Genomic DNA, 27,181 nt, shown 5'->3' on the forward strand with positions numbered 1-27,181 from the left:
CAAGGTGTTAGCCTGCTGCACAGGATTTTGCTATCTTGTAAACCAGAAACATCCACAGTGTGCCCATGGGTGTCAGGCAGCTCTGTTGTCAATATCTGTGTGTCCTGTGGGCTTTATAGGCCAAAATTATGAAGTGTTCCCTATGGTGGCTGGAGTTCTGGGCTCAATAGCCAACCTATTGGCAATGAGGATGGGAGCGTCAGAGATCTCAGTGAGCTGCTGCTGCAGTTTCTTCTCCAGGCCCCCATTTGGAGAGCATTTCCATGAGTTTTGTTGCTGATGGAGCCCTAGAGCCTCTCACTTACCTGGGCAAGTTTTAAAAGCTCCTCAGCCAGTGCGCTCTCTGCTGAGTCCTCTTCACCTGCTGAGATGTTAAAGGGTGATAAGGGAGAGAAAAAAAAACAACAATATGACAGAAAAGCAAACAGAATTTTTCAAGCCATCTTGTCATAACACATTAAAGAATGTTGATTTATGATTGTAAAGGCATCAAATAAACGTTTAGCACCATGGCTGGTGCCAAATGTGAATAATCCCAGAGAACAAGTGGAAACGGTGAACAGCAGTCACGTTCCAAGCAGCTGCTCCTTGCTCCCTCCTTCAGCTGCCTCGTGTTTCCTGCAGCCATTTGAAATTTCCTCCTGCCTGTCATGCTCGGACAGACATACACAAAAAAGTACGGTACAACTGAATACTCTTAATTAAAGCTTTCTGGTTTTGCACCAGAAATGAGTGTTGAGATGGGTTCATGCAGCTGGGATTTACATGGCTTTCAGGGCACACAAGCGCAGATGCTCACACCACTGCACGTGCATGTGGCATCCCATGCCAAGCATTTCCCAGGGTTGCATATACCTGTGTCACTGCTTGCTGTGCTCAGGAGAATTCACCCTGCCTTTGGTTGGTGTGAAGGAGCAGAACTTCCCTTCATAGGGAAGAGAGAGACCTTGATAACTGGGAGTGGACAAAAACACTCACATGTGTCAGCCTTGATGACTTTGAGGAGGACAAACGTTACATATAAAATTTCCATCATTGGCAAAGCAGTTGTAAAATGATCCAGAGCTGCTTTTCCAAAAAAGTGAAGAGTCAAGGCACCCAGCAAGTACTGTTATGAAACCAGACATGGAAACAGAAGCCTCAGCTCCATCCCTTCCACACTTGCATCTACTCAGCGTTGTCATTGACAGGCCAAAAAGAGGAAATTATGATGATTTTATTTCAACTCTAGTTTATTATAGCCACAATTCTTCCCTCCTGCATCCAACCTATTCCCTGTGGTTAAATTATTGTGTATTTTTCAGAAATCCCTCAAATCTTGCAATTGTTGGAGGACTCATCCTGTGTCTCAGCAAGGCTTAAATAATATATCAACATTATTTTTGACTGTGTACCTTATTTTTAGCCCGAATGCATTTGTTCTAGCAGTTGAGTGGAGGGTATTTCCCAAGACAAACTTTTGTCAAAACACTGCAAATTACAAAGACCAAGGTTCAGCACAGGGAAAACAGGAGTAGAGACTTGTTTGGAGACTTGTTAAGAGGCCAGAGTTGTGCCAGCACATGCAGAATGTTTCTTACTTAGAGGCATAAGAAAAGTTTTGTTTTCATGGTCCTGCAGCTTTTCTCACCTAATGCTTTGCCAACCCTCAACTGATGCAGGCATCTGGTAGGTGTTCCCCCTCCTCCGTGGTCTCTGTGATCAGAGAGCAGCAGCAACACCTCCACAGAGGGATTCACGCTGGGAGGGGATGGGCTACCCTCTGGGGGTATCTGTCTTTCTCCTCTGATCACAGGGGGAACCCGAAACAGGACAGGTGGGCAGGCTGATCTTGGGCATTCAGGGATCTGATCAGCCCTGGCTCTTCTTGCATGCTGAGTCTTGGAGCTCAAAGGGTTTCTTTCTTGGCAGGTCTGATTTCCACGACTTCACAGCAGCTGGATCGAGAATACAAGGCTGAACATATCCTAGAGGTGGGTAATGATGATTGTAATTAGCTTTATTTACCTACAAGTGTATTAAGTCCTCAAAGAGCTTTCCTTGCAAGTTGGAGCACAGAGAAAGAATCTCATCCCATCAGCTCCCAACTGCTGGGAAACTTAATTAAATGGTGTGTGTTAGCCCAGGAGACAGCTGCAGCAGTACTGTGGGGTTTATTATTTTCTTGCTGAAGACTGGAGCAAAAGTTCTGTTCTGGAAGCTGTGGGAATGCAGGAAGAGGACTGGAACTGTCCTCTAGCAAGGTGGTTTATACATTATGAGGGAAAATAACAAGCCAGAGAAATCCACCCTCATTTATCTCATTGTATCGGCTATTGCTGTGTAGCTTTGGTCAGCAGCCCCCATGCTCAGCTGCTCACAGCTATGAGTATCCCCATCAGAGGGATCTGGAGGTTTTGGAGTCTGTCAGGGTTTATCACTTCTCTCTGCAGTGCAACACGCTGGGAGCGTGCACAGGCAGGGCAGGGTGAGGATGGCTGGTACCTCGCCAAGCCATTGCAATACAAATGTTTTCAGATGTGCGATCTCTAATGACCGGCCTGACCCACTGCAGCTGGAGGCAGGAGCCCTGCAAACTCATCCCCCTGTGCATGGACAGGCCCTGCACAGTGCCAGCTACAGCCACCAGGCTTTGCCCTGCAGAGAGGAGCAGTGACCTGGAAAATGTTGAGATACAAGCGCAGAGCCACACAAACACCCCTAGCTGAGTCCCTGCCCACCAGGACGGAGGCTGGCTGGTCACAGGTCCAGGAGCCCTGTCACCTACTCCCTTTGCTTGCTGACAGGTGGCTGTCTCTGACAACGGAGAGCCAGCCCTGAAGTCCACCAGCAGAGTCGTGATCCAAGTCCTGGATGCCAACGACAGCCCTCCCAGTTTCCCCCACAAGCTGTTCATGGTGCAGCTCCCCGAGAGAGAGGCCTCGGAGACCCCACTGCCGGTCTACAGGCTGATCGCTTCCGACCGTGACCAGGGCCAGAACAGCCAGATCACCTACACCATCGAGGAGGAGGAGGAGGGGATATTCACCATCAACCCCACAACTGGCACCATCTTCTCCAGGAAGGCTTTTCCTGCTTCTGAATACAACATACTCACGGTGAGAGGGGAGAGAAACACAGAGAGCTGATGGGAAGAGAGAAAATGGTTCAGAAATGATGAAAGGAATGAGATGGAGAAAATGCAGCAGTGGAGAGGACGAGAAGTTGGATAAAGCAAATGTGTTAAGAGGGAAAGAAAGTGGGAGGGAATTATAGGAAATGCAGAAGGTAGGGAGCTATTAAAAGTGGACAATAAATTTAAAATTAACTGTCCAACCTACCTTCAGAGAGGAATTAAGTGATCCATGATCCCATATGGATGTGGACCCAAACCTGAACAGTCTTTGGGTTCCATCATGCCTCTATATGGCATTCTGATCAGGCCATGGAGCTTGGACGTAGGTTCAAACCTTCACCACAATCTGTGGGTCCTTTCAAAAAGACTTGTGATCCAGGTCTCTGCTGTGGATGGAGCCTGGCAGACTTACTTGACAGTAAAGAGGAATTTGGGTTGCCTTGGAAGCAGCCAGAGCGTGGGGCACTGGCTCAAGATTTGTTTCATGGGATTTTGGGCACACTGGGAGCTTGAAACCCCTGGTGGGTGGGAGAAGGAGTTTTCCATGGAGTTCCCATGAGCTAACTCAGCTTTCTCCCTGAGTGCACGTGCCTTTCTCCGCAGGTGAAGGCCACAGACGGCGGCAGCCCCCCGCTCTCCTCCCACGTGAGACTGCACATCAGCTGGGTCGCCCGGCCCGGCCCCTCCTCAGAGCCACTGGCTTTCGATGAGCCCCACTACAACTTCGCCGTGATGGAAACGGATCCTGTCAACCACATGGTGGGAGTGATCAGCATCGAGATGGGCCCCAGCCAAGTGTGGTTTAATATCACAGGTGAGACACAGAATTCAGAGCGCGGCAGCAGTGTCTGGGAGCGTTTGCTCCAGCTCCCTTGGCTTTCAGCGCTCGCATGCCTGAGCTAATGGAGTTGTTTGCTTTAGGTGTAGGTGAGCTATGGGGAAAGCTTTCTCACAGGCAGCGGAAGGTTTAAACAGCCATTAGACAAAGCTGCCCACCCAAGGCCTCCGGTGCCAAGTGCAATTACCCAACACGCTTTTCTAATGACAGTCTGGAACTTGCCTGTGTTTGAGGTGCTCTCCGATGTCGCAGGGCATGCCAGTGCCAGCTCCCCCTGGGAATCAAGTGACACTCTTGGTTTTGTTAAGACTGCCTGCAAGGATCCAGGTGTGTGGCTGAGCGTTACAGACAGCCCCCGTATCTCCCTCCATGCTGAGTCTTGAGCAGGGAACTGAGAAGGAAGCGTTCCTCAAAGACCTGGTCTGCCCTAACTTGTGGGGCTCTCCCTTCCTCCTCACCACATCCCAGGGGTGATTTAGAATCACCTCATCCACATCCATCACATGGCATGTGGAACTCTAGGGCCTGCTCTGAGATACACGATTCAGAGGGGACGTGGGCTGTCACCCCAGGGGACTCTGCAGGCAGAGTGTGCAGAACTGGTCCTACCAACGAGGGCCAATTGTGCTCGAGTAATTTGATGTTTTGAAGTGGTGCCCCAATCTACCTTGCACAGCCTTTCCCTGGTACTGCCTGCAGGGCCTGGCCTTGTCAGACAAAGCCTTAATTGGGCAAGTGAATAGTTTTTCCCCTCACTGTGTTAGGGCAAGGATAATGGTGTATAAATACAATTAAGCAACAAGAGATACACTAGTACAAGGAGCAAGACAATATCAGTGAAAGGTTTATTCAGCATTAGTAGTGTCTGCTTGGGTCTGCAGAGTTAACGGTGTGTTCCTCTGAATGTTATTCCATCATTTCCCTGCTGAGTGCTGGAGCATAGCTTGGCCTCATCTTTCCCAGTTCCTAGAGCTCCAAGTGATGCTGAGGGCCCTATAGGTTTCTATCCTGGTGGAAAAGGACAGGATTTTATTTTCCCTGCAAGGGAAGGAACACATCACAGTAGCTGGCAACCACAGGGGTGATGCAGAGATCCAGGAGCCTTTGCCACCTCATTCAAAGTTTCACCTTTCCCACAAACACTCACAAACACTCTGTCACTGGGATTGATGGAGTCTGCAAAAACTCTGACAAAGCAACACCGTTCTTCATCTCCTTCATTTTCTGGGCTCTACTTCTTTCTGTCTCCTTCCCAGCAGGAGACCAGTGGTCCAGATGGCTGGTGAGCACTGCATTCCTCCAGCAAGGGAAGAGACATAATTTTACAACCAGCAAAGATTTTACCAGCTGGTAATACAATAAAGCAGAATCCAGAGCATCCAGTAGCCAGGAAGGAAGAAGCTGGGACCTGGGATAAATTACAGAAAACCGTTTTACCTTCTCCATATCTCAGAGCATCTTTGCAGGGTAAAATGTGCAAGGGGAGCCCAACAGGCCCCAGTAAGTGAGGCATGAGAAAGGAGCTGCCATGCCAGGGCTGAGCAGCAGTAGGGTGTGGGACAGCCTTCTGCTGCTGAGCTGCTCAGGCCTGCTGTTCCTGGCAATTCTCAGCCATCTGGGTTGGAGGCAACAGGCCCTGCTCACCCTGGAAGCACCGTCTGCCTCCCCAACTGTTGGAGTGTTGGGAATTCAGGTAGCTCACAGGCTCCCAGCCGTGGTGATGAGGACCATTGCTGATATGCCCACAGTGCAACCTTGAATCAGAAGCCAGCAAGAGCCCTGTTCTACCCAGCAGGTCCCTGATCCATGCTAAGCCAATGATGGTGCATGGCTGAAAACCTTGTGCCAAATAAACCAATGCTCAAATGTGCCTGTTGCCAATCTAGCTGGGATGTGGCATGCATCAATGCATCCTTTCCCTTTCTCTCCTCCTCCTCATTTTCTCTAATTCCCCTCACCTTCCTTTTCACACTCCTTTGTGACTATCTCTTTTTCCAGCTTTGCCTTGTCCTCCCTGTCTCCTGTGTGCATCTGTCTATCACATGCTGGTTTGAGTTTCCAGATTGGGAGAAACCTTACCTGTGGCACTGTCCCCAATCTAGCTGACTGCAACTGCCCCCCTGTTTCCCTTTCTTGTCTCCCCCTTGTCCCAGGTGGTGATGATGACATGGATTTTGACATTGAGAAGAGTACAGGCAGCATGGTCATTGCAAGACCCCTGGATGCAAGGAAGAAGTCAAGCTATAACCTGACAGTGGAAGTCACTGATGGGTCCAGTACGATCAAAACCCAGGTAATGATTTTTCTCTAGTGGAGACTCCATTGAGAGGGATTATTTGCCAAAGGGAACCTTTCCTTTGAGTCTGCTGAGCTCTGGATCAGGTGCCAGACACAGGAATCTCCTTACACTGTGATCCTCCATTACGCAGTGACCCTTATACCAAGCCAAGATTGTTTTTATGTTGTTGGAAACCCAGCTGAAGATCAAAGGGTGAAGAACAGACTTGTTTTCTTTCCCATTCCCCTCTTTCTCATTTGCAGAGAACTCAAGTCATTAAACACTAGCGGCACTGAAAGCTGTGGCAGGATCTGACATTGCAGGGAGGATGAGATGCCAGCAAAAGCATCAGCCTCAGCCCCAGCATGGCCTCTCCCAGCACTTCCATCCCCATCTGTCCCCTGTGCACAAATACTTCCCTGTTTGGGGCATTTCTGCTCCTGTGTAGGAAAGCCTGGGTCTTTCCTGTTGATCCCAGGCAGCACACAAGGACACATCTACATCACCAGCCAAGCTGGGGTAGAGTTCACACACCCAGACCTTAACTTGGTCTCAGCTGCTCAGGCTGAATTACAACACATCTGGGACAAAATCTTAAGGAAAGTTTGTGCACGGTTAGGTCAGGCTCAGATCCATGCTCTCATGTCAAGGGGTGTTCCTGGGATATCCTAACCCAGGTACAGCCAGCACAAATCCATCTGCAAGAGGTGAGGTCAGGCCCAGGGAGTGAGTGGGTCAGCTGCAGAGATGCTGTGTGCTCTGAGCTGCCACATATAAAGTGAGTGCTGGTAAAAGAAGGCCCTTCACTCTCAGGAATGTCCCCAGCTAAAATGATGAGATTTTGTCCATCTTTGCATACCCTGAGGAGGAGTGTTCAGGGCATGATCTTTCACTAGTCATTCTCTCCACACGTACAAAGCAGCCAAAAATCCGATGCACAGGAAGACCTAGGAGATGAGTCACCTGTCAGTAATGCTTATCATGGGAAATTCACTGTGGGGGATGATGAGTGAGGAACTCCACCATTCCTGTGAAACGTGATGCTAACGATGGCCACTTGTCTCAACTACCTTCAAGTATTGTTCCAAGTAAACAAACAAAGCCCCACCTTGCCTAGTGTGCATTACCTGCCACCTTGCATCTCATCCCTACGTTTATTTTGGCACTCAAGGCCTCTAGCAGATGTCAAGAAACTTGCTGGTGTACAACCCCCATGGCATGCTCAGGTTTGCTAAAGGAAGCAAATTATAACACTTGGTTGGGACTTCCTAAGGTGCAGGAAGCACATCAGTAGGAAGGTCAGGACAGCCAGGGCAGGAGACCACACAGGAGAAAGCAGTGACTTCCCCAGCAGGATTCAGGATTCCCGGCATGTGCTGTTAAATGCAGAGAGGAAAACTTGGCTAGAAAGGGTACAACAGAAATTTTGCTTCTCCACACACTTGCTGCTCTTGAGATAGGCCAGCCCCTCCCTTCTTTTATCAAACATCCCCTTCTGTCAGCTTTCTGTTGAGTAAATAATGGGGGTTGCTGTGTAGGCACCAGCCAGCAGCAAAGCTGGCACCAAGGCTGAGCTGCTGCTGCTTTCCATGGCAGGCTGTGATTGTTTCCCCGTGTGCCAAGTGCAGGCACGTTCACTCTGAATGCCTTGCCAGACTGGAGAGATTTTAAAAAAGGAGAGGAAGAAAACTGAAAAACACAAAAGGGGAAGGCACAGCAGGAGTTCCTTGGGATGAAGGACAAAAGGGCTCTCGGTCATCATGGATGGCAAAGCTCCAAGAGTTGGAAAACTGTGATAGTTACGGCATTCAGAGTATGTCAACGCCCAAGGATTGGTAGCTGGGATTTTACATGGCTGCATGTCCACTTGCTGCCCTCACGGTGCTGTCTCCCCTACAGGCATTTATCCATGTGATTGCCATCAACCAGCACCGTCCCCAGTTCCTTGAGAGCCATTACGAGGTGAGGACTCCTGAAGATACCCCCGCAGGGAGAGAAATCCTTCGAGTCAGTGCAACAGACAAGGACAAAGGAAAGGGGCTCATCTACACCATCCACGGCAGTGTGGACCCCAAAAGCACAAGGCTTTTCCAGCTGGATCCAAGCAGTGGAGCCCTCACAACAGCAGAAGGCTTTAGTTCCCAGCCCATGCCTCAGCACACCCTCACAGTGATGGTGAGTCCTAACCAAGCCCTGCTGAGTCCACCAGCTTGGCTGGGATATATGGGTCACTGGAGAAGTTAAAGTGGCTCTAGCCTTTGAGGGAGGATTTGTCTGGAACAATAGGGAAGAGGAAAGCAGGGTGTTAACCTTTACTATATGGCTAAATGTAGTTAACCCTGCATCCCTCTAACCACCTTCTTTGGAGGCCCACTGGATTCTTAGAAAAGAAAACACAATGTGTAATAGTTAATGTTTGGTTTCAAATTCAAGGCTGAGCTTTGGTGCTGAAACTTCCAGGCTTATTCCCAGACAAGGGGTTGGTACCATTGCAAAACACCCGCCTCTGGTAGGAGTGCTGACGAGCACCTGGAAGATGGTGCAGGCAAGACTGGCTTGTCCCTGGGTGTGACTGTTCCTGCTCTCTCTCTGCCATTCAGGTACGAGACCAGGAGATCCCCATCAAGAGGAACTTTGTCCGAGTCATTGTCCGTGTGGACAGCTGCAACCTTCACCCTCCCCAGTTCAGCAGCATCCATTACGAAGCACAAGTGCTGGACTTGGCAGTGGTGGGCACAGAAGTCATACAAGTCAGAGCCCTCGATGAGGACCAGGGAGCTAATGCTGAAATCCACTACTCCCTTCAGGCAGGTGAGAGCCGTGCAACGAGAAAGTTTAGGTTATGATCACACCTGCATTACTATGCTCTAACTGGTGGCCACGTGACCAGTTTCTCTAGCTGTTGCGAAGAACTGCAACTGTCTGTACAGTTCTAAAATATGATTTTCTTCCTACCCAGAAAAAATCCAGAGTGAGTAGGTACTTTCCATATTATGGAATATTAGCATCTTTTCTTAGGAAGACAGCTTAACGTTGAGTCACTGGTCTAAGAAAAATTGTGACTGGACGAGTTAGAACAACCTAAAATCTGCTCTTCTTTGTCCATGGGAACTATTCAGTTGTTAAGAAAAAGTACTCCCAATTCCCACAGGAGTCATCATCATTCCATTATTTCTACCAAGAAACGCATCCTCAAGGAATGGTGAGAATCCTCTCAGCATTGACTGGTGGTGGTTTTGAGTCATTCATGGTCAGTGGGCAAATATTTTATCATTCACTATAAAGGTTAAAACTTGAGTATTTATGTCTGTGCCACATGGCTCATTTAGCCTGTAAACTCTTAGCAGGAGACGAGCCATCCTTTGCACCATCTTTCTCACTGCAATTTAGATCAAGGACTGTGGAATTTAATTGCTCCTGAAGTATTGGTAATTACAAGCATGACAGGGCTTGAAGGAACTAGTACTGTCTGCGCTACCATGTTCTGCACACGAGGCAAAAGCTTCAAGCACATGCTCTGCCACCACTAAATATGCTTAAATTAGAAGGGTGTTTATCACCAATTTACATTTTGATTGATTCAAATGTTAGCTCACTGATCTCAATGGGTTCATTGTTCTTATAATTCAAATTATTTAGAAATTAATTAATTTCTCCCAGTAAAAGAAACAGATGTTAATCAGGTCTGCAATCAGGAGAATCTATGAAAAAGAGTTTCAGAAAACAAAGACTAGTAAGGTATCTACGTTCTTCACTCTGTAATTTCTCTTCTTGCAGGTAATGGGGAAGGCTTCTTTAGCATCGACCCATATTCTGGAATTGTTACAGTTGCCCGGAAACTGGACCCATCCAGGCAGGAGCGATTTACTCTTATTGTAAAGGCAGAAAATCAGGAGTTTCCTCAGCTTAAAGATTCTGCTACATTACATGTCCACGTTAGGCCCTCGGATCGAACCCCTCCAAAATTTCCAGAGGCTGAATACATCACAGAGATCAGTGAATCCACTGCTGTTGGCTCTCCTCTGATTCAGGTTTCAGCCACAAGCTTGTCACCAGTCAGCTATGAAATAAAAGATGGAAATGGAGGTGGAGTGTTCTCCATGAACTATCAGTCAGGCCTTATTTCCACTCAGAAGAGCTTAGATTTTGAGCAGGTGTCTTTTTACCAGTTGAAAATCCGTGGTACCAACATGGCTGGAGCATTTATGGACACTGTGGTGTTCATCTATGTCATAGATGAGAATGACAATGTGCCTGTCTTTGTTAAGCCTTCCTTCGTTGGCTGGATCATGGAGAATGCCCCATCACAAAGCATGGTTCTGGATGAAAGCAATGCTCCCCTCGTGACCTACGCAACAGATGCTGATCAAGACTCCAATGCTTTGCTGGTCTATGAGATTTTGGAACCAGAGGCACTGAAATATTTCACAGTGGATCCCAGCACAGGGACGCTGACCAGTCGTGCTGATATAGATTACGAGCTCACCCCAGTTTTCCACTTCAGTGTCCACGTGCACGACAGTGGAAGTCCCAGCTTGTTTGCATCCAAGCCTGCCAAGGTGACAATCCACGTTAAAGATGTCAATGATTCACCTCCAGTCTTTCTCAGAGACATTTATGACATTTCTGTCTTGCTACCTGCCCACCCAGGGATGGAGCTTTTGTCAGTGCAGGCAAAAGATGCAGATTCGGAGGTGACCTACAGCATCGTGGAAGGGAACCTCGATAATGCTTTCCATATCCATCCACTAACAGGTCTCATCTCCATTCTTAACACTACTGGTCTGAGAAGCTTCCGAGAGCTCACAGTCAGAGCTGGTGATGGCCTATATAAGAGCACTGCTCTGGTTAAGCTAAATTTAACTCGGGCACAAGGTACCAGCTTGAAATTTGATCAAGACATATATACAGCAACTGTGATGGAGAACTCTACAGATGAGAAGACTCTAACCATTCTTGGGGTCAAAGGGTATCAGCTAAATGAACCCCTTTCCTACTCACTTTTGAATGAAAAGGAAAGGTTCAAAATGATCCAGGCCTCTGGAGTTCTTCAGACCAAGGGTGTGAAATTTGACCGCGAAGTGCAAGACGTGCACGAAGTAGCTGTGGAAGTGAAGGACAACAGGAAGCCACCAAGAGTGTCCCAAGCCACAGTCAGAGTTTATGTAGAGGATGTCAATGACAACCCCCCGCAGTTCGAGAATGTGCCATACTACGCCTCGGTGCAGGACGGCACAGAGCCAGGGGATGTGCTTTTTCAGGTGTCAGCAACAGACAAAGACATAGGGGCTAATGGAGCTGTTACCTACTCATTTGCAGAGGAATACAAATACTTTTGGATTGACCCTTACCTAGGAGACATCTCCCTTAAGAGGCCTCTTGATTATCAAGCTTTAAATAAATACAACCTCCGCATCATTGCTAAGGACAAAGGGGAGCCTCCCCTGCATGCTGAAGAGGAGGTCGTGATCAGCGTGAGGAACAGATCCAACCCTCTGTTCCAAAGTTTGTACTACCGAGTGAAGGTACCAGAAAACGTCCCCCCATACACGTCTATCCTCCACATCCAGGCCCGCAGCCCTGAAGGCTTGCGCCTCATCTACAACATTGTGGAAGAAGATTCCCTGAAACTCTTCAACACTGACTTCAAAACTGGTGTCCTCACTGTCACAGGGCAGCTGGACTATGAGCTAGAGACTAAACACACATTCACTGTTAGAGCCACAGACACAGCACTCGGATCCTTCTCAGAAGCCAGAGTAGAGGTGGAGGTAGAGGACATCAATGACAACCCTCCCATATTTTCTCAGATCATTTACACAGCATCTGTCTCGGAGAGTTTGCCACCACAGACCCCTGTTGTCCAGCTCTTTGCCTCTGATAAGGATTCGGGCAGAAACAAAGTGGTCTCCTATCAGATCCTGGATGATGGTTCAGAGGCTGCCAAGTTCTTTAATATTGATGCCAGCACAGGGCAAATAACAACAGCCCAAGCGCTTGATTATGAAACAAATCAACAGTTCCGCATGAAAGTGAGAGCTGCAGATCATGGGGTGCCTCCACTCAGTAGCGATGCCCTGGTAATCGTAGATGTGACAGACATCAATGACAATCCCCCTGAGTTCAGCCAGCTTCAGTATGAAGCCAAGGTCAGTGAAATGGCTACATGTGGGCACATCGTGATCAAAGTCCAGGCCCTGGACCCCGACAGTGGAGACACCACCCGGCTGGAATACGTGATCCTCTCGGGTAATGACAACAGGCATTTTGCCATCAACAGCACTTCTGGGATAATATCCATGTTCAACCGCTGCAAAAAGGACTTGGAGCCGTCTTACAATCTCAGAGTTTCTGCTTCAGATGGAGTTTTCAAGAGCACTGTGCCTGTGTATATCAACACCACAAATGCCAACAAATACAGCCCCTCTTTTCAGCAGAATGTGTACGAGGCAGAGCTGGCAGAAAATGCTGAGATAGGAACCAAAGTGATTGAGCTGCTGGCTATTGACCCAGATGGTGGCCCATATGGCACCATAGACTACACCATCATAAATAAACTCGCCCATGAGAAGTTCTCCATAGACAATAAAGGCTGTATTGCCACACTGCAAAAACTGGACAGGGAAAACTCCACAGAGAGAGTCATTGCCATTAAAGTCATGGCCAAGGATGGGGGTGGGAAGGTGGCCTTCTGCACTGTCAAAATAATCCTTACAGATGAGAATGACAACCCACCTCTATTCAAAGCCTCTGAATACACACTGTCCATCCAGTCCAATGTCAGCAAAGGCTCCCCTGTCATCCAGGTACTGGCTTACGATGCTGATGAAGGTGCAAATGCAGATGTCATTTACTCTGTTGACTCGGTGGAAGATGTGGCAGAAGACCTTGTGGAGATCAATGCTGCCACTGGGGTTGTTAAGGTCAAGGAGAGCCTTATTGGTTTAGAAAACAGAGCCTTTAACTTCAAGGTGAAAGCTGAAGATGGCAGACCTCCTCACTGGAACTCCCTTGTTCCAGTGAATCTCCAGATTGTCCCCAGGGAGGTGACATTGCCAAGGTTTTCTGAGCCCCTTTATACATTCTCTGCCTCTGAGGATCTTCCAGAGGGGTCAGAAATAGGGTCAGTCAAAGCTTTTGCAGAGGATCCCATTATATACAGCCTGGTGAAGGGAACCACTACAGAAAGTAACAAGGATGAGGTGTTCACACTGGATGAACAAACAGGGGCTTTGAAAATCAAAAAACCTATGGATCATGAGACCACCAAATGGTACCAGGTTGATGTCATGGCTCACTGCTCACATCTGGAGACTGAGCTGGTCTCTCTGGTCTCTGTGAATATCCAAGTGCAGGATGTGAATGACAACAGGCCTGTTTTTGAGGCAGATCCCTACAGAGCTTTTGTCATGGAGAACATGCCTTCAGGAACCACAGTCATTCAAGTGACAGCTAATGACCAGGACGTGGGAAGTGATGGGCAGGTGACCTACAGTCTGGAATCAGAATCCGGCAAGCTCCGTGGGCTCTTCACCATCGACGGTGAGAGCGGGTGGATCACCACGCTGAAAGAGCTGGACTGTGAAGACCAGGAGACCTATCGCTTTTATGTGGTGGCCACTGACCACGGCAGGAAGGTCCAGCTCTCTTCCCAAACCCTGGTGGAGGTCACTGTCTCTGACGAGAACGACAACGCCCCGCAGTTCACCTCAGATTTCTACAAGGGGTCGGTCATTGAGAACGCGGAGCCGGGGCAGGTCGTTGTCACCCTGAGCACCGTCGACGCGGACATCTCCGAGCAGAACCGGCGGGTCACGTGCTACATCACCGGTGAGTTCCTCCTGACTTTGAATGTCCAGCTGGCAAGAGGAGAGGATCATCTCAGAGTGGTGATTTGATACCTTGTCTTACAGATTATTAGTACAGAAGTAGCGTGTCTTGGTTTAGAAAGACAGGTGTGCGCCACGGAAAGCTGGAGCCTCCCTTGGAATGGAGAATGTAAACCCCCTCCCTTCAAATTATTATAATTTTGCACTTAGGGGCTTTCAGGCAAAGATATGGGAATAGGAATAACAGATCTTTACTGGGAATATTAAAAATACAAATGTAGCAGTACAAAAAAAAAACCCAGGCAAACAAACAAAAATCCTAGAAACACTGAGAGGATCAGGCAGTCCTGTCAGAAGCAAGAGTTGGAGGCTGAGCTCTGTCGTGAGCTGGACTCAGATGAATCTGGGGAATACAAAACCCTTTAGTAAGGGTTTGCAGTGGGTGGAATGATCATTAAAACTATCTCACCACTGAATCGTCCTATATCTCTGGGGATAAATATATAAATAAGATACATATAAGTAATTACACTGTACTGTAGAAATATTTATTTACACTTTCTTGACAGAGGAATAATTAAGACAGTATAATTGTAATACCTATTGGAAGGACAGGAGAAACAGTACAGCAGGAGGGAAGATTTTTCTCACACAGATACTATGATCTGTATTTAGGTTCTTTGACCCAGCTTTCTCTCCTGCCAGCGCTGCGGTCAGTGAACACATCACACATATATCTGTAGCCTGTCTGTGTTTTTTAATAACTATATATAACTTTTCGGTACTAAATGTGTTTCCTACAAAACCACTTGGAGGCTGGCTTAATAACAAGGCTGCAGTTAGTCACCCTGCACTGGGGATATTTAAGACTCTCATGTCAATCTTAATAAAGGTTTTAGCTAATGAGAAATACTAAAATTTACTCTTGCATCCCTGCAAACTAAAATTAACCACTGCTGTAAAGTAACAAAAAAAGTTATACTGGAATGTTTGTTGTGCATCTGCACAAGTAGAAACTTGCTCTTATGGTATTTTTTTGACCCTAAAGGGTCTTTCTAAGACCTGGAGCAGATACTTCAAATTAAAATGTTTGTTCAGACTCAAACGAGGACCCTTCAGGGTCAAAACATTAGGCCAGATCATGCTATAACCTGTTATCTATTACTGTAACCATCCAAAACAGGGGAGGAATGCTGATACTTTCATTTGGTTTATGGCATGCCTAGGTATTTGCAAGCCTTTGGGAGGAAAGATTTAAGCCATTACGTATTCACATTTCTGCCATCTTAAAGGTAGTAGTAACTTCCAAGTACTTTAAACCTGAGAGGATGTACACTTGCGTTAGGGCTGAGCACCTCGCGCTCTCTGCTCTGCATGTACAAACATGGGTCAGACTGTACAAATAAACATGGAAATGCAGCAAAAGAGAGGATTTGGTGAACACAGAGGCCAGCTTCCCCCTCTCCACATTATTTTCAAACACACAGAAACTAAATTTGGGCATGGGCTGGTGTTTCCCAGCATCAGAAGAGAACCTAGTAGAGGTGTCATTGTGCCTCTACAACCTCATTACTGCAGCACAAATGAAAGCAGAAAGGCAGTGAATTTAATTTATCCCACTGTGCGAGACCCTTCAGAGCCCAACACAGATTCCACAGCCTGCTCTCTTCACTGACTCCCATTGCCTGAACTGCTTCCTCCTGGGTCAGCAGAGAGCACCAGCTCCTTCCCAGGAGAAAGGGATTGTCCACTGGCAGCATCCAGCCCATTTAAAATCCAAATAATGTTAACAACAGTAGGAGCAGCACGAATCTGGTGCACCAGAGAGCCTGCCTGGTGTGGATTTACCTGTCGCTCATCATCTGGCTCTTACAGAAACAAAAAACAGCCCCAGAAAACAAAGCTGAATGTTAAATACCTCTGTAGGTTAAGAGGAAGCACAACTGCACATGGTACCATAACAGTAAGATCCAAACCATATCTGCAGGGTATTTACAACTCTCGGATCCCTTTAGGAACATGCACCAAGAAAGACTGATAGGCTTTGGGAAGGTGAGGCAGTGTGGTTTGGAGGCAATGAATATGCACATCTGCAGAACATCACTGGCTTTTCTGCAGTCATTTGTTTCCCTCTCCCTCTGTAATGTGCAGACAGGGAATAACTAAAACGTGCAGGGTATTTCCCAGCTGTGCAGTGAAGTTGACCAAAAGCTCCTCAGCTGGTGGATGCACCACCAGTGCCCTCTCTGCATCACCAGCGTGAGTCAGAGGGTCATGGAAGAATTTAGGTTGGAAAAAAACTCTAAGAGCATCCAGGTCCTTCAGGTCTCCTAAGGAACCATCAGTGGACACATTTATATTCCCTTTCCTTATCACTTCTGATTCGCAGCACATAGTAAATGCCTTTGTTCACTTGCTTCCTGCCCCCTTCTAGAAGGAGACGTACTGGGACAGTTCACAGTTGATCAAATTGAGGGTGAATGGACAATTTCTTCCAAGAAGCCTCTGGACAGAGAAGATACAGAGAAATATCTCCTCAAGGTTATGGCCTCTGATGGGAAATTTCAGGCTACCACTGAAGTGGAAATTTTTGTGCTGGATATCAATGACAACAGCCCTGAGTGTGGCCAGGTAAGGCATCGGTTCTGGGACGTCAGGGGCATAAAGAGAGATCCTGGGAGGGAAAGAACACAATAGAAAAGAAGAAAGAACAGGCAGAGCATGTTAAAGGGTTTGGCCTGTCATAATCCTTCTCACACGATCCTGTTGCTTTGATTATGCTTAACAATTTTAATTAAGCTGCATGTCAAGCAAGAATATTAAATCTAGCCTCCAAGCATGTTTGCCAGCAGCAAGTGAGAGCCTAAGCATTATGAAGAGTAATTTTTGGAGATAAACAATGCCAGGAAGCCTCCTGGGAAGGGGCATGTAAATTACTGAGTTTTATATCCTGCTAAGCTGGGAGATTCCCATCAGGAGGTTTGTTGCTGTAGAGAGCTGATCGCTGGTGTGGACGTCACTCGTGGTGAGAACGAACAGAGGTGGTTACTTCCCAAAGGAGATTCAAAGGCTTGTGTGAAATGAGCTCACTTGTCCCAGTCCACACCCCAGCAGACAAGAATGGGAGGCACACTGTGTTCCCCTGTAAATCACAGGGTTTATCCTTCTCCGTGAAGATTCTGTGGGTCTGTTCTCCCCCCATAAGGGATGGAGGTATTTTAGAGATGGCCAATGTTTTCTTCTGTTCTGTCCAGATCCTCTACACTGGGAGAGTCTCGGAAGATGCTGGGCCGGGTCTTTTCATTTTGAAAATATCAGCGACCGACCCCGACGTGGGCAGCAATGCCCAGATCACCTACAGCCTGCACGGCCCCGGCGCAGAGGAGTTCCAGCTGGGCCCACACACAGGTGAGAGCAGGGCAATGGATGCTTTTATCCTCTTCCTCACCCACCCCCAGGAAATGCAAGCTCCCAGCATGGCTCAAAACAAGGAGCTGTTCATCCCAGCTGTCCCAGGATAGAAAAGAACAGCCACAGCATAGAGGAGAGTGAGCTCCACATCATCCTGTTTGCTCTTGTTACAAATGTTGTCAAAATGAAGGGCAGACACCATTGCTAGCAGCCAGGTCTCAAGGAGGAAAGAGCAGCCAGTACTTGCCTTGAGCCAAAGACACAAATTCTAAATCCCAAAACATGTCTCACAGGTTTTGGGCAGTGTATTTACCCAAACAGACTTGATCATTCTAGAGATCACTTGGAGTTCATTACATTGCAGAAAGCTCAGTGCAGTGGGGTTTAGAAGTACAATTTATTTATGAACAGTTCTAGCCCATGATGGCATCCCTTGGATCAAGTTCAGCCGAACTTGCAGGACTGCCCATGCGAAGCCTTGCCAGGGCCCTGGCTGGCAGTGATCCGAGGATAGCCCTGGGCAATGTGGCGTGGACACACCACCACTATTAGCTCAATTATCGTCTCCCACGGTTCATCCAGGAAAACAGCTGAACCTCTCTGAGGTCTTGTAGGCTGCAGCTGTGATTGCTGTCCTTTCCCACAGGGGAGCTGACCACTTCTGCACCCCTGGACCGTGAGCAGAAGCCCACGTACCACCTGGTAGCCAAAGCCACCGACGGCGGGGGCCGTTCGTGCCAGGCCGATGTGACGCTCATCATCGAGGACACCAATGACAACGCACCACGGTTCTTCCCCAGCCACTGCGCCGTGGCCGTCTTCGATAACACCACGACAAAGACACCCATCGCTGTGGTTGCTGCCAGGGACCTTGATGAAGGTGAGTCAGAGTGGGATTTATGTGTTAGTAGACTTCATCTTTCATTCTGAATAGAAGCCTTTGAAACCTAAGGAAGTGCTGCAGCATCAGGCTTAGATGATTGAATCTTGGCGAAGATGTGCCTGGATCTCGTTGCTGACGTGTTCTTGACTACTGGGCTGGCATCAGCACTTTTGTGACCATTTTTTGGGTGAGCTGTATCTGTAGAAACATACAGAGCTTCTCTGAGAATGTGCTCAGTAACTGTAGCTGTGATACACAGCGCAATCTGTGACACGGGGATCCAGACTGGACAGAAACTTTTTCAAAGGTGGGGACTGAGAATGAGTGTAATAAAGTAAAATGGAATTTTAGATATGAGTGGGGTAGGTAATATGGATGGAGAGGTTCTCTTGAAGACACAGAGATTCTCAGAAATATAGATAAGAAAGGAACTTTCAGTAAACCTGAAGAAGGAACTTTCAGTAAACCTCTACAGCAGAGGCTGAATTTAGAGGAACAAGATCATAATTATCTGCTTTGGAAGCAGATACAAAGAGAAATTACATTTGAAAACAAGGTAATTAAAAACAGGGAGCACTAGCAAATGCAGACAGGTGACCCTGGTAGGTAATGGTGAGGGTGGCTAGATGACTGAACCTGCAGATGGGCAGGGGCACACTCGATGTTCGTATGATATTCATACAGTCCCCATTTTCCCTGGGAACTGAAGGTCATATAGTCCTAATGCATTATAAATAATGCATTATGAATAAACCCAGCAGCATCCCTATCCACGAATTACTGCAGCCTGTCTGTTACCTTTCCAGGTCTCAATGCTGAGGTGGTCTATTCTCTGCCTGACTCTGCCAATGGACACTTTTCAATTGAGGAAACCACAGGGGTGATCCGCCTGGAAAAGCCTCTGAAGGATTCCCAGCACTCGGCGTTTGAGCTGACAGTCTGTGCCACCGACCGGGGCACCCCGGAGCCCCTCTCTTCCCTCGGAACTGTCACTGTCTCTGTTGTGGATCTCAATGAATACCTGCCTGTTTTCCTGGCCCCTGAATATGTGGCCATGGTAAAAGAAGATGTAGCTGTGGGTACCGAGGTCCTCAACTTGTCAGCCCTGACGAGGGACAATGCAGAAAACACAGAGATCAAGTATGAAATTGTGAACGGCAACGACCACGGGAAATTTCAGCTCAACTCAAACACAGGTAAAATGATCTTGTGCCCAAGCAGGTCCAGGTTGATTCAAGATCAAAGGTTGTCTTTGTGTGCATCTTCTCTGATTCTTCTCCATTTCCTCCCACTGCTTTGTCTTTACCCAGCACAAGGGTAGAGAATACAGTCTTCTTTTCGACTTCAAATTTTGCCAATCCAAGTCACTTAAGGAGTGATCCAAATCTCACTGAAATTAATGGAAAGATTTTTTTCTACGTGTCTGAGACCCAAGGAAGGTCCATGAGAATGAGAGATACATGGAGAACAGGATGAGGAAATTTTCCCACTTCAAAATGCAGGAGAAAGGGGTTTCATTTAAAAAGTGTTTCCAACAAGATCCCACAAGGAACCCGCAGCCCAGGGTAACAGGCAGCTTTAGTGAGTAGCACTCAATGAACATGGATAATAGCACCCTAACCAGGGGCAGGTGTTGAGCCATGATTACCAGCCAAACGAAGCCCTATACTGTTCACACAGCAAAGTGATAAGAGCTGTTATCAGAAAGCCAGGTTAACTCCTTGAAATGAGCCCTTGGCTGTGTCAGCAACAGCCTTCTGCCCTCAGCTGCAACATCCTCATCCTCTCTGGTCACAAGGCTCTTGCTAATTCTTCCACACAAGGTGGTCAGAGTTAGGCCAGCTTCACTGTTTCAGCTGCCCTGGCATATCTGCAGTATTCCAAGATATCTCACATGCCATTCATTCGAAATATTTTCTGTCCTTTCCTCCGCATCTGCCCACGTAGGTGCCTTGTACATCAACGGGAGCCTGGACTTCGAAGCCAGTCACGAGTATTACCTGTCCATCGAGGGCACGAGGAAGGGCTCAGCCTCTCTTAGCGATGTGACCATGGTGGTGATCAACATAACTGACATTAATGACCATGCTCCGGAGTTCATCCAAGATCCCTACTTCACTGACATTCGGGAGGACGCTGCCATTGGAGAAATCATCCTCACGGTATGACTGAACCAAGCCAGCTGTCTTTGCCCCTTCTTTACTTGTGCTATGCAATATTCACCCCTCGTGTGCGCTTTACTTTTCCTTGGATACAGCGACCTCAGTGGGCTTGTGATGTTCAGCATCTGAGATTAAAGCATGACTTTAAAAAAGGATGATTGGCAGAATTCCTGAGGCTCCATAGACATGGAGAACACTTTGCCTTATATGATACCTTTAAGTGAAAAATAAGGTGGGCTCAGGAGCTTTGAGAACATCCCAAGAAAACAAAAACGCCTAGAAAAGGCCTAAAAAATGTCCTTGTGACCTGGGGAAGGCAGCGGCTCCTCTGGGCAGAGTAGCAGAGCCCAAGGTGATGTGGAGTTCCCTGTCCAGCCTGTTTCCATCACAGGGGTGGTAAAGTCAGGAAAGGGACTAGGAGAAAGCTGAGGAAATTACGTTGTCTTGAAAAAACTATTGGATGGCGCTTTTTTGAACCACCTTCCTTTCCCCTTCCTCATTTGAGACAAGCTCAAAGTAATACCCTTAAATGACAAAGTGGTCCCATTTCTCCATGGCATGTCCTTTTTGGCCCAAGGGTCCTAGCAGGGTTTGTTTTTTGGTTTTTTTTTAATCTCCAAACAGGTGTCAGCTGATGACTTGGATGGGTCAATGAACAATCAGATCACATACTCCATCGTGGAAGGGAACCCGCTGGGACACTTTGCCATTCAACCCAAAAACGGGCAGATCAGCATTGCCAAGCATCTGGACAGGGAGGAGGTGAGTTCAGGAAAATGAGAATTGGAAGGCTGAAAAAGATGTGTCCCAAAAGACTGAGGGAGAACAGCTTACTCAGCTATCTCCTGTTCCCTGAATTATTAACTCATAATATAGTAGGTAGAAGACAAGGCATTAATTTGTTTTCTAGACTCACAGATACTGCAGCAGGAAGGCTGGGCTTTAGGAAAGGCCGTATAGAATCATAGAATGGTTTGGATTGGAAGGGACTTTGAGAATTATCCACTTCCAGTCCCTTCCATGGGCAGGGACACCTTCCACAGCTCTGAGTTTTGGTGCTTCAGGCTGGCTGGGTGAGAGTCAGCCCCAACCAATATTGGGAATGCTGGTTGTGGAAACCAACATAATTGGTTCTAATGCTTCTCTGCATTAGAGCATTAGAGAAAACCTGGAGAAAGGTCACTTGGACCATCTCTCATTCATAAAACAGCAGCAGCTTGTCTCAGCCTGCCAGAGCTCAGAAGCCTTTGGACAACACTCTGAGGCACCTGGTGGAATTCTTGGGACATCCTGCCTAGGGACAGAAGCTGATCCTGACTGCTCCCTTCCAGCTCAGCTTATTCTGTGATTCTATGATTCTTAAACAACTATTAACAGGTGTTTGCCCAGCTTAGTTTCATTCATCTTTGCCAAGTAGTTTCTCAATGAGCTTCGAGTGAGATTTATGGATGGAGAGCCTTAGCCAAGGGCAAAGCTGTTGAGGCCGTGGTGCATGGCCCCGGGCATTTGAACAAGCTGCAGCAGAATAAAACTTCAATGTGAAAACGCCACCATTCTGCCATTTCTCCAAGTAATCCTGCACTACAAATCCTCCAGATCTCCAGTTACTCGCTGACAGTTCGAGCCACCGACAATGGCCACCCTGCTCAGTTCAGTGATGTCCCTGTGCACGTCCTCGTGTCTGATGTCAATGACAACCCTCCTCGCTTCTTCCAGCTCAACTACAGTGTGGTGGTGCAGGTAAGCCAGGAGGCAGTTTGCTCTCACAGTCCCTCTCACTGCACTAGGGAGCTCATTCCTAGGCTGCTGCTGGAGCAAAGTGGGGAGACAGTGATGAATCACATTGCTGCTTTGTGCTCCGTGTGTCCTAGGGCAGGGATGGGATTTGTTTTCTGATCCAGAACCTCCTGGGGCACTGTAGCCGTTTCTCTTTGCTTACCTTCCTCCAATAGCACCTTTCCCATTTCAGGAGAACGCTCCCGTGGGAACAAGTGTCCTGGAGCTGATTATGAGTGACAGAGACTCTCCAGAAAATGGACCACCATACTCGTTCCAGATCACCCAGGGCAATGATGGGAAAGCCTTTGAAGTCACCCAAAATGGTCTGCTGGTGACATCATCTGTCCTGAACAGACGAATGAAAGAACAGTACCTATTGCAAGTCCAGGTAGAGCCTGTGTTACTGTCCTGGTGTCTGAATTGCCCAGCCAGTTTAAGTAGCAATAAAATGCGATTAGCATGGCCCAGCTGAATGAAAACATCTCTGGCTTTGAAGAAATCCAATCCAGGCACAAATTGTGCAGCTTGGAGCCAGCTCCAGAGTTCATTTCTCCACACAGTCTGCCCACAAGAAGCAGGGGGCCAGCTTCTGTGTTGATAAAATCAGATAATATGATCATGAAAAATACTCTGTCAGCAGTTTCCTTAGACAGATGCTTTCCCCATAATCATTCTAGTGAATTCCAATTTAAAGTGAGACCTGGATCTGGTCCTACAAGCTTTCTCTAATTATCCTTGTCATTTAAGAAGTGGTTTCAGTTCCTCTTCAAAAAGGGATTTCTATTGTTGCAGAATGAATTCATTGTTTCTCAATGTTATCAGTAGGGATAGTCCATTACATACAAAAGGATAATAGCATGTAAAGTACATACTTCTTCAGTAATGGCAGTTGTTGTAAAAGCTGGGTGCTATTATATTACAAACCTCAACCCCTAACTGCTTAGCATTAGGGAGAAATTTATCCCATAATCTGATTATTCGCATTTTTCTGTTTGAGGTTCCTTGACTCAATGCTAGACAGACATTGTCAGAGGTGGGACAGGGGCTTAAACAGCCTGGAAGGTGAGCGAATGTGTTGATGTGTGTAACTGCTTTACATCTCTGTGCACTCAGTTACGCGTGGAACCATAAAGATTGGCAACATCACAAAAAATTATTAACCCTCAGGAATTCAGAGCCACTCAGAGGTTCCTCAGCTGTTGCTGAATGCTCAGGGAAGTGAGTGTGACCCCACTGCTAGCAGAAGGACTCAATCAGTCTCCATGCTGGAAGGGATGCTTCCCTTTCCCTAGGGCTTTCTCCAGGCATAGTTCCAACACTGCTGCCAATTTTTCCCATTCCTTCTTCATTCCCAGCCTGCTGCCCGAGAGTTTCCACTCACTGCTCCCTGAAAGGCACTCTCCTTTGCAAGATGTCACCAGTCAGGTGAGGTGACAGTAAAGCCAGTGTGTGGCTGTAACAGATCCTCCTGTTTTCCTTGCCAGGTCTCCGACAGCGGCATCCCTCCCCTCTCCTCATCTGCATTCATAAATATCCAAGTGACTGAGCAGAGCCAATACGCCCCCTCAGCCCTTCCCCTGGAAATATTCATCACCACCAACGAGGAAGCCTTCCGGGGCGGCGTTCTGGGCAAGATCCACGCCACGGACCGGGACCCCCACGACACGCTGGTGTACACGCTGGTGGCACAAGTGCCCAAGGAGGGGCTCTTCTCTGTCGGGGCTGCAGATGGGAAGATCATTGCTGGGGACAAGCTCCCCCACGGCCACTACCTTCTGAACGTGACAGTGAGTGACGGAACGTTCACGGCCACCACGAGCGTCAGCGTCCACGTGTGGTGCTTCACGCAGGAGGCCTTGGACAAGGCAGTGGTGCTGCACTTCCGACACCTCTCCCCCGAGGAGTTTGTGGGGGACCACTGGCGCAACCTGCAGAGATTTCTGGGGAACATCCTTGTCACCCGGCGCCAGAACATCCACATGGCCAGCCTGCAGCCCGCAGCTGCCTCCGATGGGGTGGATCTGCTCCTGGCCGTTGGAGAGCCACACGGCTCCTTGTACGAGCCGCGGGTGCTGGCCAACAAGCTCACTGTGTCAGCTGGGGAGATGGACCAGCTCGTGGGGCTCCGGATGAAGAAAGCCATCCACGTGCCCTGTCACGGGCCAGACTGTGCCCACCGTGTCTGCAAGGAGACCATCCAGCTGGATCCAGGCATGATGTCTACGTACAGCACTGCCCGGCTCAGCGTCCTCACCCCACGGCACAGCTTGGAGCAGATCTGCTCCTGCAACGGTGAGCAATCCCTCCTGGCTGTGTCTGACCCTATAAACCTGGGCATGTTGTGTTTTCCTTCAGCACATTAAAGAGCACCTAGATTTTCCATGGAATTAGGTTGCCCTGTGACCAACAGCTCTGCCCAACAATTTCAAAGACTCTTGGAGTCTGAAAGTTTCATATAATCTATTTCTTAAGATTAATCTCCTGTAGCATTTAAAAATCTGTCTCTCTCATTGAGAAAAGTCATACTTAGCAGGAAATGAAGGTCAGTGATCAGAATTTTTTATCTGTGATCTTTGGACCTGGCAAAGCACAGAGTAACTGATAAATTTGAGGAAAGCCAAATAAATTACATTTGTTATACTGGCTCTAGGATACTTCAAGAAATAATTGAAGGGAGCAGGGATCTGTAACACTAGGGCCGGGATATAAGGGAATACCACAGAATAATATAAAAACTTAGTAAGGATGGAGAAATTCAAGGGTGTTATAGACCATGCTGAGGGCACCTTGAAGGACAGAAATAGACAAGCTGATATTTCAGGGCTGCTTCACAGTTGAGTACATAGAAGAAATACTGGGAGCTTCCAGTGGGACCGTGGGAGATGCAGTGCAGGGATCCATGGGTTGCTCTGGATGGGGCTGCTCCTGGACAGTTGTGGCATCAGCCCAGGAAAAGAGGCAAGGCTTGATGCAGTCCACAGCCTCAAAGTGCCACGAAGGTGAGACCCTTCTTTCTTTCTCCTTTCAGGAACAGCTGTGAGGTTTGGGGGCCACAGCTACATTTGGTACCAGCACTCCCAGGTCGGCTCCTGGCACATGCACTTTCGCCTCAAGACCCACCAGCATCACGCAGTTGTGTTCTACGCCAACGGCACTGACCACGCCACTCTGGAGGTGTGTATGCCACTGCAGGGGGATTTCATTCCACAGTTCCAAAAGCCTCACTCTCTTGGGGAAGGGAATCACAGAAAGAATATGCAAAGATATGTACCCTTAGTAATTCATGTAACTGAAATATAAGACTTGAGAAGATCAAATGAAAGCCAAGCACCGTTCAGCAATTGCTGCAGCCACAACTGGGAATTGTCCTTTATACATGTAAAATACTCGTGTTGGTCTCTGGTGTGACTTCTGGTGAGGTCATCAGACACCCACAGCAGGTCTATATCACCTTCTTTCTTGTTTCTTCATTTCTCTCTTGCATCTCACCTCTCAGGACAAAGGATTTATCAGGTGGAGTTGTCCACAGATCAGTCTGCTTCTACTTTAGCAAAGGGGAAACTTTCTCCCATACCTCAAGTTAAAGGCCCTTTACAATAATGGACAGAAAAGACAGAACAGGAATCCTAAATTATATTTTTCACACACCCCTCTTTTCAACCACTTTCTTCAGATGGTTTCACTATTTTAGACACCTGCAGAGACAGGAACATTTCATTCTGATCACTCTCCTCCCTTTGACTGAACAATGAACTTACCAAAACATTCAAAGATCATCTCCCTCTTCCACTTTGGCAACAGAAGGAAAGCAGCTGATGACTAAAGAATAGTGGTTTTGTATATTTCTCATCATCTGAATTCAGACTAATTGGAGACTAAGATCACAGGACATGCTTACCAGCTTACAGAGATTTGTCCTTGAGACTCATCACATTGAGATCTACACACTGTGACCTACCTGTGCTCATGCTGTCCTTGGATTCCCCCAACGCTTCTCACGGTTTCACAACCCCATCTTCCTGTTGTGAAACAGTTTTCTTTCCACTGTTACAAAAGACCCACACAGACAGGGAGCTGCACAGCAGCCAACCCCCACACACTTGCCTTTTGCACATATTTCAAGCTCCTGCTGCCACAGCCATCACCCCTGAGGCGCAGGAGCAGAGAAATATCATCCCTATGTCCTGTATCCATCTCTGAGAGTGGCTTCAGGCTGAACTGTAAGGGGCCAGTGAGAAGAACTTCTCAGGAAGTGTCTCAAGATTTCTGCCTCATCTCTGAGAAGAAGAGTCACCAAAGAGTTCATCAGAAGGAATCCAGCACTTTAGGTGGTGCTCAGGAAGTACAAGATCCCAAGAAACTCCACTGATCCAGGCCAGCACAGGGAGTCAAGGGAGAAAAGGCTCATTATTGGTGGAGTTCAGTGAGCCCAGGATCTCCTGTGCCCAAGCTTGTTTCCACAAGCTTTTCAATAGGAAACATTCATAAAGCCTCCTCCATAAAAGTGCCTGTGAATAATTTCTTTCCTGAATCACTTTATTAGCAATATCTTAGGGATAAAAAGGCTTCTAAACCACCTGGCCTGATAAAAATGAAGGAACCTCTCAAGATTTTAAACTTTGTAGACTGAAGTACCCCAGATATGAGCCAAAGCCCTGATAGAACCATAAGTGATGGTTTGTAGATTTGATGAAGAGGATGACCTCTCCCAAGAGCATGCATATCATCACTTTCCCAGTCTCTAAGCTCTCCTGATGTTCAGAAATAGGTTGCAGCAAGAGGATGGCAGACCAGGCAAACTGGGAAAGGCTTGGCAGCCTGTCAGTTCTTGCTCCAGGGAATCGAGTTCTCAGCTGTCTCCCAGCCCCAGAAATTGATAAGCCAAA

At 47.6% G+C, this 27,181-nt stretch overlaps 1 protein-coding gene across 1 annotated transcript in view; it reads left to right on the forward strand.

The window, feature by feature from the left end:
- Positions 1 to 27,181, forward strand: part of FAT2 (FAT atypical cadherin 2) — a 43,656-nt gene that overhangs the window by 8,574 nt on the left and 7,901 nt on the right. Inside the window, exons 3-19 of the mRNA XM_040078329.1 lie at positions 1,912 to 1,973; positions 2,787 to 3,098; positions 3,719 to 3,929; positions 6,107 to 6,246; positions 8,131 to 8,406; positions 8,832 to 9,042; positions 10,009 to 14,061; positions 16,495 to 16,691; positions 17,315 to 17,468; positions 18,118 to 18,351; positions 19,161 to 19,550; positions 20,302 to 20,516; positions 21,141 to 21,278; positions 22,113 to 22,256; positions 22,486 to 22,683; positions 23,780 to 24,587; positions 25,324 to 25,469. Coding sequence (XP_039934263.1) covers positions 1,912 to 1,973; positions 2,787 to 3,098; positions 3,719 to 3,929; positions 6,107 to 6,246; positions 8,131 to 8,406; positions 8,832 to 9,042; positions 10,009 to 14,061; positions 16,495 to 16,691; positions 17,315 to 17,468; positions 18,118 to 18,351; positions 19,161 to 19,550; positions 20,302 to 20,516; positions 21,141 to 21,278; positions 22,113 to 22,256; positions 22,486 to 22,683; positions 23,780 to 24,587; positions 25,324 to 25,469 — 7,889 coding nt within the window. The remainder of the gene's footprint in view (positions 1 to 1,911; positions 1,974 to 2,786; positions 3,099 to 3,718; positions 3,930 to 6,106; positions 6,247 to 8,130; positions 8,407 to 8,831; positions 9,043 to 10,008; positions 14,062 to 16,494; positions 16,692 to 17,314; positions 17,469 to 18,117; positions 18,352 to 19,160; positions 19,551 to 20,301; positions 20,517 to 21,140; positions 21,279 to 22,112; positions 22,257 to 22,485; positions 22,684 to 23,779; positions 24,588 to 25,323; positions 25,470 to 27,181) is intronic.

Source organism: Hirundo rustica, chromosome 14 (assembly GCF_015227805.2).
Source record: "Hirundo rustica isolate bHirRus1 chromosome 14, bHirRus1.pri.v3, whole genome shotgun sequence".
Classification (NCBI taxonomy): domain Eukaryota; kingdom Metazoa; phylum Chordata; class Aves; order Passeriformes; family Hirundinidae; genus Hirundo; species Hirundo rustica.